The sequence below is a fragment of the Prunus avium genome, chromosome 7, assembly GCF_965620075.1.
Source record: "Prunus avium chromosome 7, drPruAviu1.hap1.1, whole genome shotgun sequence".
NCBI classification, from domain to species: Eukaryota; Viridiplantae; Streptophyta; class Magnoliopsida; order Rosales; family Rosaceae; genus Prunus; species Prunus avium.
The window spans coordinates 23,560,657-23,582,611 of NC_142290.1; the positions used below are offsets into that span (position 1 = coordinate 23,560,657).

Genomic DNA, 21,955 nt, shown 5'->3' on the forward strand with positions numbered 1-21,955 from the left:
GTGCTCATAATCGAAGGAATATGTTTCCTCCTATTCATCACTCAACTGAAGCCTTCCAAATAACCATGGTTGGAAGCATGCGCACGAGAAGCAGGGTCACCTCACAACTCCATGGTCGAAGCCGCACTGTAGGTGTAAGGCTTTGCGGTTGGAACCAGCGCGCCGCCGCGTGGCCTCGTGGTTGGGTCCACCTTGCAGCCTCACGGCCCCATGGCCGAGACAACCTTGCTGCCGTAAGCCCTCATGGCTAGATCTGGTGCTACCTTCCACAATGATGCCGCAACACACAACACCACCGTGACCAATGGCTGCACCACTACTCACGGCAATCTCGTTGCTGCCATAGGACGCGGCCATATTAGCGCCACTGACGACCTTGGCCCCGCTGTGGAACACCTTCATCCATTTTCTCATTTGCCACCACACTTGACGTATGCTCCCGCGTACACCTGAAATGAAACCCTAGCCCGCGTGTAATTGGGCTCCACACGATTCTCTTCTCCATATCCAAGCAATCAAGCGGACCTCAACCTTAAAGTCGACCAGCTAGCTCAAAGAGAAGACAACCAAAACAACTTGGTAGGACAACTCCTCAAGCAGAACGACATGGTTTGAAACCTTGGCCTTGGATCCCATGGTGAAGAGAGAATGATGAACGAGCGCACCGGCAGGAAGTTCGAGAGGTTATAAGCAGGTGAGGAGAAGAACAACAGCGCGCTGCCTAGCACGCTGCCATGTCACAAGCGTCAGCCGAGCTCTACTCAAAGTAGATCAACCCTACATTCGAGACTAGGTCTACGAACCAATGTCCACGAAAGGTTGGGCCTGCGATCCAACGTTCATGCTTGCTTGGGCCCTCAAGGAAGCATTCATGCAAAGGTAGGCCCACAAGGAGATCAGTCTCACGACCCTCCTCTAGATGTATGTGAAGAAAGACGCTCATCGGCCCGCTCCGCTAGAGCTAGTACCTGGCAACAAGCCACAAGGAATCCCTTGCAAGCTCAGTCCACCAATACGCCGCACAACCAGGATAGCCAAGGAGATCAACCCCCAAGAGTTAATGAGGAGGTCAATCAGCGACGCCCGTGTCATGGAAGACACCGAAGTTAACCGCAAGCCTTGAAGATTGGAGCCACTCACATGCCTTGCATTGGCCTTTGTCATACATGCCTTTCATAGAGAACATTGTTGGTTGATGATCTTGAATCGAGAAGCAATAGCTTGAGGTGATCGTGCCCTGACTCCTCTCATGCCCAGATCATTTTCCAAAAACTTTTGGTACACACGCAACCAAAATGAGTCGTTTGATTGATTCGTGCCAATAGTCCCATCTTCAGAGATAGAAACCCACCCTTTGCACAATGCCTCATCTTCTTGTGGTTTCCAATTCACACCTCTTTGGGCTTTTGGGGCCATTCTCAACAAGAATGAAAGTAGAATGAAAAAATATAACAAAGGGAGAAAGGAAAACAATGATTTTTGGTGGATTATTTACCAAATGAATGGCTATTTATAGAGTTTGGAATAAGTGTTGGGGTTGGATATGATTTAGATTAATTATAAATATTATTTTGACCGTTGGATTTAAATTTGAGCAGTTGGATGTGAAATTTTACCGTTCAGATTGCCTAAAATTAATCCTGATCGTTGATGTAAAATATAGTTGTTGGAATAAATTAAAAAAAAAAAACAGCACAACATATATTTTGTAGGGACGGAAGACGAATGTGTTAGTAAATTGTAAAGAATCAAATGCACAGCCCGGCAGTATAATCGATCGATCTACACATCCAACCTTGGCTTACGCTTCTTGATCGCCACGCAGGGAGAAAGTAGCCCTGTTGAAGAAGAGGCTTCTTGGCAAAACTTATTGTGATCCTCGCCCATGTTGTAATGAAGACGAACCATTACATTAGCCCTTTGTTGATCATCAACTTGATCTTCTTCGGCCTTTCTCTGACGATTTTGAATCGGCACGAGCAATTTACTGGTAGTGTCACTGTTGCGGTTGACGGGTAGCGGACGAGGGTAGAAGAAATCAGTGGGAAAGAAGTTGTATTGGAGGAGGCCAGACATGGACGGATATGGCTCAAACGCAGTCGGAAAGCTCTTCGAAGTTTTGTTTTGTTTTGTGTCGGATGGCCTTGTCGTTGAAGTGGCTGTATTTTATATTAAGTCAGGACTTGGGCATAAGTAATTGGTTTATTAATTTGGGCATTGACTGGTCTTTCTTGTTTAGCTTTGACTATTCTTTGACAGCTGTATATTATTTGTTCCGCAAGAAAAAAGGATTGTGCGTAACGGCTAGAGTCTGGCTTCTGAATGTGAGGAAACTTTAAGGTGGGCAGGACTAATCACAAGGATTAAGATATTGTGTTGCTTGTTTGTCCTTGATGTAATGTAGAACTTGAGCAGCTACAACTAATGAGAGATTTGGCCTGCAAAGCTCTCTCCAAATCTGTAGTCATTCCTCGTTGGAGAAGTGAGACTACGTAATTCATGAAGAACGAGTCACATGGCAAGACGATAGGCCCAGAACTAGTTGAGAGTCCAAACTCTTCTTCAGACATCTATCTTGAAGAGCTATTGGAAAATGTAGTTAGAGAGATAGGTTAAAGGCAGCACGAAACGGGTGTTGTCAATGGTGTAGATAACAAAAGTTCCCTTTTCACCCACCATACTATTCATCAAATTGTTGCCAACTGCTCTTGGGGATGAGTTTTTGTTCCTCCCCATAGCATCTCTCTTCTGCCACTTGCCAGCAATTTTAAGGAGCCTCTTGGGGCTGATGATTATATTGTCCATGGGAATATATAAACTGACCTAACAGTACGTAACTTTGTGTATTTTCAAGAATGCTAAAGACTGATTGATGGAGAACAATGGGGATTGCTTTCCTATTTATATTTGTTCTCCGGTTAGTTAGTTATTGCCTACTCTTGTTAGTGGAGAAAATTCCTTTAGTTTCAATGTGTAGCAACCGACACTTTTTGGACGTTCAAAATGATGTCAAGTTATGCCGTATACTATGAACCACAGTACCAAACTAACATGTATTTATTTAATAAAGCCGTACTTAGTTAGTACTTTCAGTGGAGGAAAATTTTTTTTTGTGAAAATTTTCTCAAATATCACTATATCAATATTATCTCGATATTGTCGATATTACCTCATTATTTCCATAACAAATAGTTCCATAGACTCTTAATATGACATTAAAGTATAAATATTTTGTCTATATGGTGTATTTACTAGTGTAATAATAGTGCTATTTGGGAGCTTTTGCTACAATATAATAGTGGTGTTTGAGAGCATTTCCTTACAAATTAATGTACAACAAAAAACACAACAAAGTGAACCTAATCCATATGTAAAATTATAAAAATCCTTACTTTTGGTGGCTGATTTTTTGCATTTTTAGTACTGTGTCATGCTAGGAATGTGCCCTAAAGTCAATGACAGGCAGTAATTAATACCTCATCTCTGTATATATCATATTATTAATTTAAAAAATTGTTTTTATCCCAAAACTTACGTCTCTGAGGTTTACGAAAATATTGATAGCATTCTAAAATTATTGTAGAGACTGTTGGAGATGCTCTTAATCACACATTTCAAGTTTAAAAAAAGGGGTTTTGATATGATTAAGAGGATAAAACTTTCAATTTCTAAATCCACCAAAGTTAGCCAAAAAGCAATTTCTACCATTTATAACCATAGCAACAACAATATGATAATACTAACGGTCACAATAATAAAAAGGCTTTTTATCACAAATGGTCCTTCACGTTTACGAAATTATCACGAATGGTCCTTCAGGTTTTTTTGTGACACTAATAGTTCTTAACGTTTGGGCTTTTTATCACAAATGGTCCCTGCCGTTATAAATTCCGTTAAGTGTAACGTGGAAGATAAGTGGAGCCCACATGTCCAATCACATTGTGACATGTGGATAAAAAATAATTAAATTATTTTTTAATGAAAATTCATTTTTCTTTTCTGCAACATTTCATCCCCTTCCTTACTCCGTCTCTCTCCCCCTCTGCCCTCGCTCTCAACCCTTTGCTCTCCATCTCTTCTCCCTGTCCTCTCCTTCTCCCTCTGTGTTTTTTTTCTATAAGATATGCAATTGCTCTCCACCCTTTGCTCTCCATCTCTTCTCGCAACCCGCAACCCATGCCCAACGAATCTCTTCTTGCAACCCACCTATTCATGTTCACTGGAGAGCTATGAAAAAACTGTTGCTTTCATTCCCAATAACAAATTCTTCAACAAAGTATAGGATTTGGTCAAACTCTCTGCATCAATGGCAGCTTGGCGCACCAGGCATAGGGACAAAGAGAGCAGTCGCTAGCCCTGCAGCTGTGCCTCACTTGGTGAACTATAAGCCAGCCAGTCATTGAGAGAGTCAGCCTTGACTTTTTTGGCACACACATGACAAGAACATAGAGCACATGACGACACCAGTTGAATAATAATGGCGGTGCTCTCCTTCCTTCCTCCTACTTGTACGTATTGTTTTTGTTATCCTTCTCTGGTTCTCGACAAAATTGGACATCTTTTTGTTTCGTGGTCCAATGTGCGTATGGCTTCTCTTTTTATATTTATGACTTAAAGTTAGAATTGAATGGGAATTTTCCATTCCATTCCATACAGAGGACCGTGAATAGGTGGGTTGCAAGAAGAGATTTGTTGGGCATGGGTTGCGGGTTTGCGAGAAGAGATGGAGAGCTAAGGGTGGAGAGCAACTGTATATCTTATATTTTTTCTTGCAGGTGGCAGTGGGATAGAAAAAAAAACAGAGGGAGAAGGAGAGGACAGGGAGAAGAGATGGAGAGCAAAGGGTTGAGAGCAAGGGCAGAGGGGGAGAGAGACGGAGTAAGGAAGGTGATGAAAAGTTGCAGAAAAAAAAAAAGGAATTTTCATTAAAAAATTATTTAATTATTTTTTATCCACATGTCACAATGTGATTGGACTTGTGGGCTCCATTTATCTTCCACGTCACACTTAACGGAATTTATAACGGCAGAGACCATTTGTGATAAAAAGCCCAAACGTTAAGGACTATTAGTGTCACAAAAAAACCTGAAGGACCATTCGTGATAATTTCGTAAACGTGAAGGACCATTTGTGATAAAAAGCCTAATAAAAATACAACACCAAAATGACAACAAAAACTAACTTTTGTGAAAGAAAACTTGTCAATTTAAAATAGTATAATCTGAAATGCCTGAGCTAACTCGAGGACATACAACTCTTTAAACTTTTGACGTAATCTCCACAGCTTCCTCAGGAGGCACTATATTATCAGATCGCCTGCTGCATGGTGTATTGAATTTACTCAAATTATAAAGCGTAACACGTATAATGAGTTTATAGTTACACATTCATGGTTGAGTGTCCAATTACAATATTTGTGTAAATTCCATGGTTGAGAGTTCTGGAAGAAAAATTATCGCGCCGTAAACTAAAAACAAACGTACAAGAACAAGTCATGAAACAGGAAAACCAAGATACATAATGCATGATCGCCATGATATATTAATTATACATCATATACAAATATATTCACAATCAGTTCAAGTCTCCCATCGCTCATTTACAAAACTTCTACTATGATTTTATGTGCTCAGCAAAAACCACAAAGGAATAGTTGGGTTTCTTGGTTGTCCTTGATGTATTAATGTAGAATTTGAGCAGCTACTGCTAAAGAGAGAGTTGGCAAGCAAAGCTTTCTCCAAATCTACAGTCATTCCTCGCTGGAGAAGAGAGACCGTGTAATTCATGAAGAGCGAGTCACATGGCAAGATAATTGGCCCACTGCCACTTGAGAGGCCAAACTCTTCTTCAGACATCTTGAAGAGCTCTTGGAAAATGCAGTTAGAGAGATAGGCTAAAGGCAGTACGAAACGGGTCTTGTCAATGGTGTAGATAACAAAAGTTCCCTTTTCACCCACCCTATTCATCATGTTGTTGCTAGCTACTCTTGGCGATGAATTTTTGTTCCTCCCCATAGCATCTCTCTTTTGCCACTTGCTAGCAATTTTAATGAGTCTCTTGGGGCTGATTATAATTTCCATGGAGGAGATATATAAAATGACCCAATTGAGCGATAAAAGCAACTTTGAATTTCTAGGAATGCTAAGGACTGATTGATGGAGAACAAGGGGGATTGGTTTCCTATTTATATATGTTCTCCAGACAACGCTAGAAATTAATAATTCGTTATATCGGCATAGTACTTCGTTGCCTAGTTTTGTTAGTTGGGAAAATTCCTTTAGTTGCTTGGTGAAAATTTCAATGTGTGCAACCGACACGTTTTGGATGTTTAAACTTATGTCAAGTTTATGTCTTGTGGCTCAAGGACACAAGAGATCTTACCAGTAGGATAATTCATTATGATATAAAGTCGTATAAGGAACCACAGTATCTCAAACTATAGGTTTGTTTGGGAGTGATTCTAGATAGGCCAAGAAGTACATCTATGGAGAATCACTTCTCCAAATAATCACTTTAAGTGGTTTTAAGTGATTTTATGGAGAAACACATGGGAGTTGCTTCTGCCCAAAGTCATTTAAAATCACTTAAAGTGATTATATGGAGAAGCGCATGAGAGGTGGTTCTCCCCAAAAGTGATTTTATGTACTTATTTTATAAAGCCGTACTTGCTTAGTACTTTGAATGGAAAATTCTTTGGGTTACCTTGGAGTAAATTCCAACGTTCATGAAGAGAGCCAAATATTTGAAAGTTATTGAAATTACTTCATGTTATAATATGTGTTGTGGTTGTGGCTTAAGGACACAACAGATTATTCCGTTCGTTAGTATATTATCAGTTGGTTACTAAGAAATCTGAAGTTCCAATTCTTGGAAAGTTCCTATCTAACTACGTTTTGTCCAAATATCCTTGTCATAGCTAATACCAATGAATTAGAAAAGGAATTCGATGTGAAATATATAATATTTTGTACGTCAAGAATTGTTAGTTTTACACTAACCTTGAACTTACCGAATTAATTTGGGAAATTCTCTCAAATGTTGGAGTAATAGAGGCCACGTGTTGTTAACTCTAAGCCTATTTCCATGGCTTCCAAGAGGTCGTGCGACCCCAATGACCCCATTGTGGCTCCACCTCTGGATATGAGAAGACAAAAAACCATTTGAACTTCTTGATTATTGGAATAAACTTTGAGTTTTGAATTTCTATTCCCGTTCATGACAGTTTTCTCTACTTTTTGTTTATTTTTATTGAGTTTCATTCATGCTTCTCATTTGTTTTTTTTTTTTTAAAAGAAAAATGAATGGCAGTGGGTTAGTTCTAGGACTCACTAATCTGCAATAATAGAGAACGAGTTTGTAAAAATTTAGGTGATTTACTTATTGTTGTTAAGTTAACAAATATAACTGTTTGAATTTGTTATGGAATACGGAAAAATGGCCTCCCTCCTTAGCTTCCTTGCGGTTGGTTGTCGGCAAGGACAAAGGGGACCAGAGTGCTGCTGGGGTTTTATATTATATGAGTTTGGACCCAAAAGAATATATATATATATTATGTTATTTTGTTTTTACTATTTTGTCCCTTATTAATTAAGTTATTTTGTTTTATAAACCAAATTAAAAAATGGCATTGCTTGGCATTTTGAATGTTTTACCAAATCCTGTTGGGGCATACTTCGGTCCTTCACTTTGCCAATGGAGTGGGCGTATCATTTATACACAATTTTTTTTTTTGAAGTTTTAGATTGAGAGGCCTACAAAAATTGAAGTATGATTTTATTTGCTTAGCTGAGTCAGCAGTAACCACAAGATTGAGAGCCCTAAAAAAAAGTTTTACAAAATAAATTTTCCATCTAATGGTGATTCTGATTTAAATCTTTCCAAAATAGAAGTTGGAGGGGATTCTAAGACGCTAATTCAAATTATTACAAGACGGGTGAATTTACCTTGGAGCTTGCAAATCAAAGTCCCATTAACACTGTCAAGGGAGCTGTCTCTGATTTGTACGCAAATAATGAAAGACAAGGTTTAGATTGAGAGCTCATTTACAAAAATTCAAGAACGATTTTAGCTGCTCAGCAGTAACCACAAAGGAATAGTTGGGTTGCTTGTTTGTCCTCGATGTAATGTAGAACTTGAGCAGCTACAACTAATGAGAATAGTTGGGTTGCTCGTTAGTATTATCAGTTGGTTACTAGGACACAAGAAATCTGAAGTTCCAATTCTTGGGAAGTTCCTATCGACCTACCTTTTGTCCTCTTGTTTATAGTATCAGATTTTACCTATGTTTGCCAAAAATCCTTGTCAAGGGTAGTACTAATGAATTAGAAAAGGAATCGGAAGTAAAATATAATATTTTGTTCGCCAAGAGTTGTAAATTTTACAACAACCTTGAACTTGCCGAATTAATTTGGGAAAGGCTGTCAAATGTTGTAGTAATAGAAGTGTTATGAAAGTTAGCTCATAAGTTGGGCTTAGTGAGTCTGTTAGCCTAAGAGCCGAATTGTAATCTTCTAAAAACAGAGTGTTCAATGCTAACGGAGTCTGGCCCAATGAAAAAGGGCCTTAACTTGAAGACTATTGGTTTCTAGTTTGAAAACCTTGATCTTCTGTTTATTTGTTCTTAAACTGAATAACAATTTTTGAGTCAAAAGCCCATAATTCACGTTTGATAAAGCCCATTTTTCAAAAGCCCAACTAAAAAATAACTTAAAAAAGACCCAATTTTTAAAACAAAAAAGTGAGTTTTGTTATATAACTACGGGAATTGTAGAGAGAAATGAGGAGTATAGGAAGACAACATAAATTAGTCTCTAAAAATTGTTGTCTTCTTCTTTGATAATCACCTATTTATTGGCTTACAATGATTGGAAGCTAACCCACAAATTATGAGTTAAAGGCTAGTAATTACAATACTAATAACATAGGTTACAATATATCAAAAGGTGGAGGTAATGGATGTAATGGTGGTCATCCACATTCTATGTATTTAGAACAAGGTTTTACAATTTCTCTCTCTCTCTCTCTCTCTCTCTCTCTCTCTCTCTCTTCTTTTCGTTTGTTAATTTGAATTTGGGAATCTAGGGTTTTTGATTTTCTGAATTTAATTTCAATTTTTTTTTAGATCTTAAAATTAGTTTGGAGTTTAATACCAAACAAGTTTTAGACCTTAAAATCAATATTTAAAAACTCAGGTTTAAATATGATTTTTTTTTTCTAACAATTATGTTTAAAAAAAATTTATATCATAATTTTTGAATTCATTTTTTTGAGTAAAACACCAAACGGTCCTTAACCTCTCCTTGACACTCACCCTCATCTGCAAAAATGTAGTCTTTATTGTGTATTATATACCAAACGGGCCCAGTGGACTTTTGTAAAAAAAAAAAAAACTGTATATCTTAGGTTAAATATATTAAAATTTTGACTAAATATAAACATAATATATACATATATTTGAAGTTTTTTTATTATTATTATTGCTTATTCACATTAAAAAAAAAAAGTAAGTTTATTTGGTTTATCAATCTATATGAACGTAGCGGAATATATTATGAGTTCAATAAAAGTTCCTTATGTAGTTCTGTTTGTTTAAAAAAAATGGATTTTTTTGAGAAGCCCTCAAAGTATGAAATCAGAACGTTCCCCACTACGAATTTCTTACAATTAATTGGACGTGGCGAATGAGAAAATAAATATACAATTTACAACGTAGAGAAAATTTTCATAGAAGTATAACTTCGTAGTTTTTTTTTTGAGTGGTATAACTTTATAGTTTGAGACAACGACGCAACATATATTTTGTAGGGACGGAGGAAGACGAATGTGTTAGTAAATAGTAAAGAATCAAATGCACAGCCCAGCAGTATAGTCGATCGATCTACACATCCAACCTTGGCTTACGCTTCTTGATCATCACACAGGGAGAAAGTAGCCCTGTTGAAGAAAAGGCTTCTTGGCAAAATTTATTGTGATCCTCGCCCATGTTGTAATGAAGACGAACCATTACATTAGCCTTTTGTTGATCATCAACTCGATCTGCTCCGGCCTTTCTTTGACGATTTTGAACCAGCACGAGCGATTTATTGGTAGCGTCACTGTCGCGGTTGACGGGTAGTGGACGAGGGTAGAAGAAATCAGTGGGAAAGAAGTTGTATTGGAGGAGGCCAGACATGGATGGATATGGCTCAAACGCAGTCGGAAAGCTCTTTGAAGTTTTGTTTTGTTTTGTGTCGGATGGTGGCCTTGTCGTTGAAGTGGCTGTAATTTATATTAAGTCAGGACTTGGGGCAGAAGTCATTGGTTAATTAATTTGGGCATTGACTGATCTTTCTTGTTTAGACGTTGAATATTCTTTGACAGCTTGTATATTATTTGTTCCGCAAGAAAAAAGGATTGTGCGTAACGGCTAGAGTCTTGGCTTCTGGATGTGAGGAAACTTTAAGGTCTCGTTTGTTACATGGAATTGGTTAGGACAAGACTAATCACAAGAATTAGCTAGGATTGGTACTTGGACTAAGTCTTGTAAGTCTACCCAAATCACCAATTCAACAAAACCCACACAAATACAATACTGAAACACATCTTCTTCTTTTGTTTTCCGCAAACCAACAACCCACAAGGTAAAACCATATGAATACCATAAGATTTTCCAAAGCATAACCAGTATCAAAATAAAAATAAAAAGAGAGAGAGAGAGAGAGAGAGATTGGAGGCTTACAAGAATATAGCAGCTGATGGTTTGATTTGGGGCAAGGGTAATTTGAAATCTGAATTCAATACACTCCCCTTAATAAGATTTTATTTGGGTTGCCAAGGCTAGCTAGGGTATTAATTTAGTCCCCCCCCCCCCCCCCCCCCAAAAAAACAAGTTCTCTGGGCAATACTCCAAGTATTAGCATTTTCATGGGACCGTCCCTGCTTGCGTGCTCGATCGAGGTCGTGTGTTTTCTATCGGTGCGTCTTATTTTGGGTTTTGTACTCAAATAACCTCCTCACTCAACCTCCTCATTCTAGCCTTTCCGGTGTTATACTAGCTAGTGAGCTTCTAAATAAGCCCGTGTCTGGTTCATGACAGAATTAATGCTAAATAGCACAATCCTGTCCTAGTCCCCTCCAACAAGCATGCCCTAAGTCCCACGCATTCGAAAGTAACACAACCCTATACAGCATATGAGTTTGGACCCAAAAGAATATATATATGTTATGTTATTTTGTTTTTACTATTTTATTCCTTATTAATTAAGTTATTTTGTTTTATAAACCTAATTAAAAAATAGCATTTCTTGGCATTTTGAATGTTTTACCAAATCCTGTTGGGGCATATTTCGGTCCTTCATGCTACCAAGGGAGTCTGCGCATCATTTATACACAATTTATTTTATAAAAGTTTTAGATTGAGAGGCCTACAAAAATTCAAGCATGATTTTATGTGCTCAGCTGAGTCAGCAGTAACCACAAGATTGAGAGCCCTAAAAAAATGTTTTCCAAAATTAATTTTGATGGATAAGTTCCATCTAATGGTGATTCTGATTTAAATCTTTCCAAAATAGAAGTTGAAGGGGATTCTAAGACGCTAATTCAAATTATTACAAGATGGGCGAATTTACCTAGGAGCTTGCAGATCAAAGTCGTCCCATTAACACTGTCAAGGGAGCTGTCTATGATTTGCACACGCATAATGAAAGACAAGGTTTAGATTGAGAGCTCATTTACAAAAATTCAAGTACGATTTTAGCTGCTCAGCAGTAACCACAAAGGAATAGTTGGGTTGCTTGTTTGTCCTTGATGTAATGTAGAACTTGAGCAGCTACAACTAATGAGAGATTTGGCCTGCAAAGCTCTCTCCAAATCTGTAGTCATTCCTCGTTGGAGAAGTGAGACTACGTAATTCATGAAGAACGAGTCACACGGCAAGACGATAGGCCCAGAACCAGTTGAGAGTCCAAACTCTTCTTCAGACATCTTGAAGAGGTCTTGGAAAATGTAGTTAGAGAGATAGGTTAAAGGCAGCACGAAACGGGTGTTATCAATGGTGTAGATAACAAAAGTTCCCTTTTCACCCATCATACTATTCATCAAATTGTTGCCAACTGCTCTTGGGGATGAATTTTTGTTCCTGCCCAAAGCATCTCTCTTCTGCCACTTGCTAGCAATTTTAAGGAGCCTCTTGGGGCTGATGATTATATTGTCCATGGAAATATATAAACTGACCTAATGGAGCAATAACAGTACGTAACTTTGTGTATTTTCAAGAATGCTAAAGACTGATTGATGGAGAACAATGGGGATTGCTTTCCTATTTATATATGTTCTCCGGTTAGTTAGTTATTGCCTAGTCTTGTTAGGGGAGAAAATTCCTTTAGTTTTCTTTGTGGTGAAAGTTTCAATGTGTAGCAACAGACACTTTTTAGACGTTCAAAATGATGTCAAGTTATGTCTTTTGGAGATTTTATCAAGCCGTATACTATGAACCACAATACCAAACTAACATGTATTTATTTAATAAAGCCGTACTTGGTTTATTTGCCTTGTGGAGAAAATTCCAATGTTCATCATATAGACTAGTCTTGGATTTTGTTTGAAATCATGCCATGCTATAATGTATTGTGGCTTAAGGACACAACAGATTGTTGCCGTTGGTTAGTATCGTGATTTAGTTACTAGGACACAAGAAATTTTAAGTTCCAATCTTTGGAATGTTGCCGTCGAACTACCCTTCTTTTGGTTATAACATAAAACCTTTGTTTGCCACAAATCCATGTCAAAGCTAGTACGGATGAATTAGAAAAAGAATTGGATGTGAAATATAATATTATTTATACGTACGTCAAGAATTGTAAGTTTTGTACTAATCACTAAATAAATTAGGAAAAATGGGCTCAAATACCGCTAAAATTGGAGAAATTATAGAATAGCATGACTACTTTAGCGAATTTTCCGATTATATATCTGAGAACTTTTTTAAAACAATAGTACCATTTGTGAGCATTTTCTTATAAATAAATACAGAAAGCCACTAAAGTTGTATTTCGCTATGCATAGCCTATATGAAGAATTGAAAATGAAAAACAAAAAAAATACAATAGAAATTCTATTCGGACATGGTTCAATCTGACTGACCGTCACAAACACTTTCTTCGAACATGCTTCAGTGCGTGACAATCTGAGAAGGCTATGCTAGTCCGAATGCTCCAAAATTTGGAGATGTTGTTCTAAAAATTTCATGAAGAACTCAACTTCATTTTAGCATTGTAAGTTTCTCATTTGAAGGGGTTGGACAAGCTAAACTTTCCTGGACATGATTCTTCTCGGACACTTGCCCAGACATGGACATGGACATGATTCAGTGTTTGATACAGTGAGAATGCTACAATTGTCCGATTACTCCCAAATTTGGATACGTTATAGTAGAGAAACAACTTTCATGAGATAATCAACTACAAGCATCACAAGTTGCTCCTTTGAGTAGGTCGGACCAGGACAACTACACTTTTTAGCTCTTCTCTGAGCAAGCTTCAGTATTTGACAGTCCGAGAAGGCTATGCTAATCCAATTACTCCGAAATTTGGATATGTTGTTGTAAGTTGAACATTGCAAGTTGCTCTTTTGATTCATTCAATCTGACGACTGGCTTATGAGCTAACAAATTTGGCCATGTGTTGGCCATATTGATGTTCATAAAATATTATCTTGTATTCCACTCAATTTTTTAAAGAAAAATCAAGATAATAACTCCTAGAATTCCTCCATTTTTTTCTAGGGCAAATTGCAAATTTTGGTTCAAACACATTATATATTTGTCAATGGCGTCCATTATATATTTGTACATCATATACATATATTCACATTGGATTCAAGTCGAGGGAGTAGCATGCTTTTATATGAGAGCTCATTATATATTTGTACATCATATACATCAATTGCAAATTAAAGTATACATGCTTTTATCTGCTAAGCAGTAACCACAAAGGAAGAGTCGGGTTGCTTGTTTGTCCATGATTATGCAATGCTGAACTTGAGCAGCTATTGAAAGAGATGGCAAGCAAAGCTTTCTCCAAATCTGCTGTCATTCGTCGCTGGAGAAGTGAGAGTATGTAATTCATGAAGAGCGAGTCACATGGCAAGATGATAGGCCCACGGCTGCTTGAGACTCCAAACTCTTCTTCAGACATCTTGAAGAGCTCTTGGAAAATATAGTTGGAGAGATAGGATAAAGGCAGTACAAAACGGCGCTTGTCAATGGTATAGATAACAAAAGTTCCCTTTTCACCCACCATATCATCCTTCCAATTGTTGCCAACTACGCTCGGGCTTGAATTTTTGTTCCTCCCCAAAGCATCTCTCTTCTGCCATTTGCTAGCAATTTTTATGAGCCTCTTGGGGCTGTTTACGTTGTCCATGGAGCTATATAAAACCTAATTGAGCACTAAAAAGCAACTTTGTATTTTCAAGAATGCTAAAGGCTGAGTGATGGAGAACAATGGGGATTGGTTTCCTATTTATATATGTTCTCCAGAGAACGCTAGAAATTAGTTATTAGTTATATTGGCATAGTACTTTGTTGCCTAGTTTTGTTAGTGGGGAAAATTCCTTTAGTTGCAACCGACGATTTTTGGATGTATTGTCAAGTTTATGTACTTATTTTATAAAGCCGCACTTTGTTAGTGGAGAAAATTCTTTTGGTTGCCTTGTGGAGAAAATTCCAATGTTCGTATCTAACTACCGTTTTGTTCCATTGTTTATAACATCAAATTGTACCTAAATAAGGTTGCCACGGATGAATCGGATAAGGTATTAGATGTGAAATATAATGTTTTGTATGTCAAGACTTGTAAGTTTTGTACTAACCTAGTGCTGAGCCAAAATTTTTTTTTATTTTTAAATTATCTCAAATAGCACTATATCATTATTATCTCGATACTGTCAATATTGCCTCATTATTTCCATAACAAATAGTTCTATAGACTCTTAATACGACACTAAAGTATCAATATTTTATCGATATGGTCTATTTACTAGTGTAATAATAGTGCTATTTGGGAACTTTGCTACAATATAATAGTGGTGTTTGAGAGCATTTCCTTATAAATTAATGTACAACAAAAAACACAACAAAGTGAACCTAATCCATATGTAAAATTATAAAAATCCTTAGTTTTGGTGGTTGATTGCTTGCATTTTTAGTACTGTGTCATGTTAGGAATGTGCCCTAAAGTCAATGACAGGCAGTAATACCTCATCTCTGTATATATGTTCATATTAATTTAAAATTTTGTTTTTCATCCCAAAACTTACGTCTCTTAGGTTTACGAAAATATCGATAGCATTCTAAAATTATTATAGAGACTGTTGGAGATGCTCTTAGTCGCACATTTCAAGTTAAAAAAAGGGGTTTTAATATGATTAAGAGGATAAAACTTTCAACTTCTAGATCCACCAAAGTTAGCCAACAAAAAGCAATTTCCACCATTTATAACCATAGCAACAACAGTATGATAATACTAACGGTCATAATAATAAAAATACAATAACAAATGACAACAAAAACTAACTTTTGTGAAAGAAAACTTGTCAATTTAAAATAGTATAATCTGAAATGCCTGAGCTAACTCGAGGACACAAAACTCTTTAAACTTTTGAAATTACCCTTTGACGTAATCTCCACAGCTTCCTCAGGAGGCACTAGTGTCTTCTTAACTTCAAAATGATGGTAATACATTATCAGATCGCCTGCTGCATGGTGTATTGAATTTACTGAAATTATAAAACGTAACACGTATAATGCGTTTATAGTTACACATTCATGGTTGAGTGTCCAATTACAATATTTGTGTAAATTCCATGGTTGAGAGTTCTGGAAGCAAAATTATCGCGCCGTAAACTAAAAACAAACGTACAAGAACAAGTCATGATACATAATGCATGATCGCCATGATATATTAATTATACATCATATACAAATATATTCACAATCAGTTCAAGTCTCCCATCGCTCATTTACAAAACTTCTACTATGATTTTATGTGCTCAGCAAAAACCACAAAGGAATAGTTGGGTTTCTTGGTTGTCCTTGATGTATTAATGTAGAATTTGAGCAGCTACTGCTAAAGAGAGAGTTGGCAAGCAAAGCTTTCTCCAAATCTACAGTCATTCCTCGCTGGAGAAGAGAGACCGTGTAATTCATGAAGAGCGAGTCACATGGCAAGATAATTGGCCCACTGCCACTTGAGAGGCCAAACTCTTCTTCAGACATCTTGAAGAGCTCTTGGAAAATGCAGTTAGAGAGATAGGCTAAAGGCAGTACGAAACGGGTCTTGTCAATGGTGTAGATAACAAAAGTTCCCTTTTCACCCACCCTATTCATCATGTTGTTGCTAGCTACTCTTGGCGATGAATTTTTGTTCCTCCCCATAGCATCTCTCTTTTGCCACTTGCTAGCAATTTTAATGAGTCTCTTGGGGCTGATTATATTTTCCATTTTGGAGATATATAAAATGACCCAATTGAGCAATAAAAGCAACTTTGAATTTCTAGGAATGCTAAGGACTGATTGATGGAGAACAAGGGGGATAGGTTTCCTATTTATATATGTTCTCCAGACAACGCTTGAAATTAATAATTCGTTATATTGGCATAGTACTTCGTTGCCTAGTTTTGTTAGTTGGGAAAATTCCTTTAGTTGCTTGGTGAAAATTTCAATGTGTGCAACCGACACGTTTTGGATGTTTAAACTTATGTCAAGTTTATGTCTTGTGGCTCAAGGACACAAGAGATCTTACCAGTAGGATAATTCATTATGATATAAAGTCGTATAAGGAACCACAGTATCTCAAACTATAGGTTTGTTTGGGAGTGATTCTAGATAGGCCAAGAAGTACATCTATGGAGAATCACTTCTCCAAATAATCACTTTAAGTGGTTTTAAGTGATTTTATGGAGAAACACATGGGAGTTGCTTCTGCCCAAAGTCATTTAAAATCACTTAAAGTGATTATATGGAGAAGCGCATGAGAGGTGGTTCTCCCCAAAAGTGATTTTATGTACTTATTTTATAAAGCCGTACTTGCTTAGTACTTTGAATGGAAAATTCTTTTGGTTGCCTCGGAGTAAATTCCAACGTTCATGAAGAGAGCCAAATATTTGAAAGTTATTGAAATTACTTCATGTTATAATATGTGTTGTGGTTGTGGCTTAAGGACACAACAGATTATTCCGTTCGTTAGTATATTATCAGTTGGTTACTAAGAAATCTGAAGTTTCAATTCTTGGAAAGTTCCTATCTAACTACGTTTTGTCCAAATATCCTTGTCATAGCTAATACCAATGAATTAGAAAAGGAATTCGATGTGAAATATATAATATTTTGTACGTCAAGAATTGTAAGTTTTACACTAACCTTGAACTTACCGAATTAATTTGGGAAATTCTCTCAAATGTTGGAGTAATAGAGGTCACGTGTTGTTAACTGTTAGCTGATAAGTTGAGCTTAGTTAGAGTCAGTTAACCTAGCGAAGAGCCAAATTGTACTCATATAAAAACAGAGTGTTTGATGACAATGCTTTCAAGTTCGAACACTCATAGCACGTTGGCAGTGTCAAATCATTTATTTTACCTGCGAGTGCTGGAAATTAATAATTAGTTATATTGGCATAATACTTTGTTGCCTAGTTTTGTTAGTAGGGAAAATTCCTTTAGTTGGTGGTGAAAATTTCAATGTGTTGCAACCGACAAGTTTTGGATGTATGTCAAGTTTATGTACTTATTTTATGAAGCCACACTTGGTTAGTACTTCTAGTGGAGAAAATTCCAACGTTCATGATCAGATAGTATTACCAGTAGGACGTACACATGAAATCTTATAACATCAAATCTTTGTCAAAGCGTTTAGCTATACGGATGAATCAGAAAAGGTATTAGATGTGTGAAATATAATGTTTTGTATGTCAAGAATTGTAAGTTTTTATACCAACCTAGAGCTGACCTAAAAAAATTAGGAAAATTATCTCAAATATTAATAGCACTATTTCTGTAGCGAACAATCCCATATTATATCGATATTTTTTCGATACTGTCGAAATTGCCTCATTATTTCCATAGCAAATAGTTCCATAGAATCTTGATGTGACATTAATCAATATTTTGTCGATATAGTCTATTTACTACTGTAATAATAGTGCTATTTGGGAACTTCGCTAATAGTGGTGTTTGAGAGCATTTCTGTATAAATTAATATACAACAAAATACAGAACAAAGAAAACCTGTTTGGTAGCCATATTTTTAAAAACTTAAACTCAAGAACAACTACAAAACACCCCCATTATTAAAAACAAAAAATATCTGTTTTTTCAGTTTTTTTCTAACAATTCACAAGTTCTCAAATTTTTAAGATTTGAAAACAGTTTTCAAGTTTCATACCAAACAAGTTTTTGAATCTTAAAAACAGATTTAAGAACTCCTTGTTTTTAAGAAAAATCCAAGTTTTTGAGTTCCCTATTTGAATAGAATACCAAACGCCCCCTTAGTTTTTTGGTGGCTGATTGCTTGCATTTTTAGTATTGTGTCATGTTAGGAATGTGCCCTAAAGTCAATGACGGGCAGTAACACCTCATCTATGTATTATGTTCATATTAATAAATTAAAAAATGTGTTTCATCCCAAAACATCCCTGAGGTTTACGAAAATATTAATAGCATTCTAAAATTATTGAAGAGACTGTTAGAGATGCTCTTAGTGGCACATTTCAACTTAAAAATGGGCTTTTGAATGATTAAGAAGATAAAACTTTAAATTTCTAGATCCACCGAAGTTAGCCAAAAAGCAATTTCTACCATTTATAATCATAGCAACAGTAGTATGATAATAATCATAGCAGCATAAAACTCTTTAAACTTTTGAAATTATCCTTTGACCTAATCTCCACAGCTTCCTCAGGAGGCACTAGTGTCTTCTTAACACCAAAATGATGGTAATACTATCAGATCGCTTGTTGCACGGTATATTGAATTTACGATCAAATTATAAAACGTAACACGGTGTATTGAATTCACTCCAATGATAAAACGTAACACGTATAATGAGTTCATAGTTACACATCCATGGTTGAGTGTCCAATTACAATATTCCTATAAATTCCATGGTTTGAGAGTTCTGGAAGCAAAATTATTGCGGCATAAACTAAAAACAAATGTACAAAAACAAGTCATGAAACATTGGAAAGCCAAGGTAAATAAAGCATGATCTCCATGATGTATTTATACATCATATACAAATATATTCGCATTCAGTTCAAGTCCCATCTCTCATTTACAAAACTTCTAGTATGATTTCATGTGCTCAGCACTAACCACAAGGGAACAGTTGGGTTTCTTGTTTGTCCTTGATGTAATTTGGAACTTGAGCAACTACTGCTAAAGAGAGAGTTGGCAAGCAAAGCTTTCTCCAAATCTCCAGTCGTTCCTCGCTGGAGAAATGAGAGTACGTAATTCATGAAGAGCGAGTCACATGGCAAGATAATTGGCCCACGACCACTTGAGAGGCCAAACTCTTCTTCAGACATCTTGAAGAGCTCTTGGAAAATGCAGTTTGAGAGATAGGATAACGGCAGTACGAAACGGCCTCCGTCAATGGTGTAGATAACAAAAGTTCCCTTTTCACCCACCATATTATTCAGCATGTTGTTGGTAGCTGCTCTTGGCGATGAATTTTTGTTCCTCCCCATAGCATCTCTCTTCTGCCACTTGCTAGCAATTCTAATGAGCCTCTTGGGACTGATTATATTGTCCATGGAGATGAATGACCAAATTGAGCCCTAAAAGCAACTTTTTGTTTTCTAGAATGCTAATGATGAGTGCTATGGTTGTTGAATAATTGGGAATATGGGTTTCCTATTTATATATGTTCTCTATAAAACACTTGTTGAAGTGGGGAAAATGGGTTTAGTTTGGTGGTGAGAATATCAATGTGTAGCAAAACAAACGGGTTTTGGATGCTTTAAATTATGTCAAGTTATGTCTTGTTTTTTGGATAGTTATTTATCATATTAAAGCCGCACGCCAAATGAATATGTGAAGTTTATTTTGTAAAGCCGTACATGATTAGAGAATTCTTTTGGTTACCTTGTATGGAGAAAATTCCAATGTTCATATAATGTCATGTGCCTTAAGGACACAACATATGATATTCGTCGTTCGTTAGTATTATCAGTTGGTAACTACCCTTTTGTTCTTTTCTTTAGGGCTGGTCATTTATACCGAAAACCCGACCGAACCGGCCGAACCGGACCGATTTTGGCGGGTTAGTTCGGTTTTGTAACTAAAATTATTGAAATCGGCAGAAAAATCGGCCGACCCGATGGTGAACCGGTTTTGAACCGGTTTGAATTTTTTAAAACCGGCGAAACCCGAACCGGACCGCTTCTATGTAAATTGCGTAAAAATCCAGAAAGTGCGCGCACAAGGAGAATTGAACTCTGTTCAGAGTTCGGATGCAAGGCCCAAATACCACTGGACTGATGCGTCATCTTATGCAACATGTGTATAATTGTAGTATTTATTACAATGTAAAAGAATTAAAAAGACATTTAGAAAAGAGTTAGGGTTTCCCCTGCCCCACAAACTCTCCTTTTATTTTTCTTTTCTCCCAGCCGTCATTCTTCTTTCTTCTTCATCCCGCCCTGCGCGCTGCTTCTTCTTCAATTATCTAGTCCTTTTTTTGGATAGATTATTCAATTATCTTTATGAGAGCCTTCTCAAAAAGGAAGAAAGAAAGAAAAAAAGTAATTATGAGGGCGCATTTACAGTTGTCTAATATATGACCTAGCATTCACCAAAAATATATATATAACATATCATGCCCTCCGTGGCACTATATTTTTTACACAAGTTTTGACATAATTTTTGGGCCCTTAGATTACTCCACTTTTAATGATTGAGATTAAACTTAACATGACAAAATAATATTTTTCTCTTTAATTAATATTTATACATTGAGATTAAAATTCTGATATTAATTAAGAATTCATTCTCTCTCATCTCATTAATTATCTTTAATTCATTCATTCTCTTTCTTTTCTTGGTAATCTATCTTCTTTCTCACGCACACCTCTCTCTCTCTCTCTCTCTCTCTCTCTCTCTCTCTCTCTACATAGATGATTTAGAAGATATGTTGAATGAAGCTATGCACAATCAGCTTTCCATTGGAGGTGGCCAGGAAACGGCTGATGGTTGGACAATGACGAAAAGGAAAAAACCCCCACACAGAACCTGATCAAAATTGAGATAGAAAGAATGATCAGAAAAACAAAGTATATGAAGAGAGAGAGAGATTGCAGAAGAATCGGTGGAGAGAGTAATATTTGGTGGGTTTTATTATTAATGTGTTTGTATTTTTAATCAAAGGAGGTCAGAGGATGCCAACTTGTTCTTTTTTGGGTTTCTGAGTTGTGACATGAACCTTATTTTTTGATGGTTGGTTGTGATGTTGAAGGGCATCTACCTTCTCTGGTTTAGTTTTAGTCTGTGATTTGTGGTTTAGGTAGGATAGGAGTTGGAGTGGTGGTGGTGGTGAGGGTGGCTTTGGGGATGAGAAGGGGACGGGAGAGTGAGAAAGAAGAAGCAAAGGCAGAGGAGGCGTCAGTTATCTGTAGAAGAAAGAGAGAGAATGAATGAATTAAAGATAATTAATGAGATGAGAGAGATTGAATTCTTAATTAATATCAGAATTTTAATCTCAATGTATAAATCTATCTATATATATAAAGCAAAAGGCAGAGAATGGTGAAACATTCAAAATACCAAAAAATGCCCTTGGTTAATGCAAACATTAAGAATTGAAATTATTAATTAAGTGAGGATAATATGGTAAATTTACACTTTTTCATATTTAAAAATTTTAAAATTAAAAGAAAAATTAGATAATGGATCCTCTTTTTATGGAACACAACTACCCATTATCTTT

At 36.5% G+C, this 21,955-nt stretch overlaps 1 protein-coding gene across 1 annotated transcript; it reads right to left on the bottom strand.

Moving 5' to 3' along the window:
• Positions 1–13,889: 13,889 nt before the first annotated feature.
• LOC110770267 (auxin-responsive protein SAUR64-like) lies at positions 13,890–14,440 on the bottom strand. Its single transcript, XM_021974366.2, has one exon. The coding sequence runs from the start codon at positions 14,397–14,399 to the stop codon at positions 13,944–13,946; it is 456 nt and encodes a 151-aa protein (XP_021830058.1). The 5' UTR covers positions 14,400–14,440; the 3' UTR covers positions 13,890–13,943.
• Between the last annotated feature and the right edge of the window lie 7,515 nt (positions 14,441–21,955).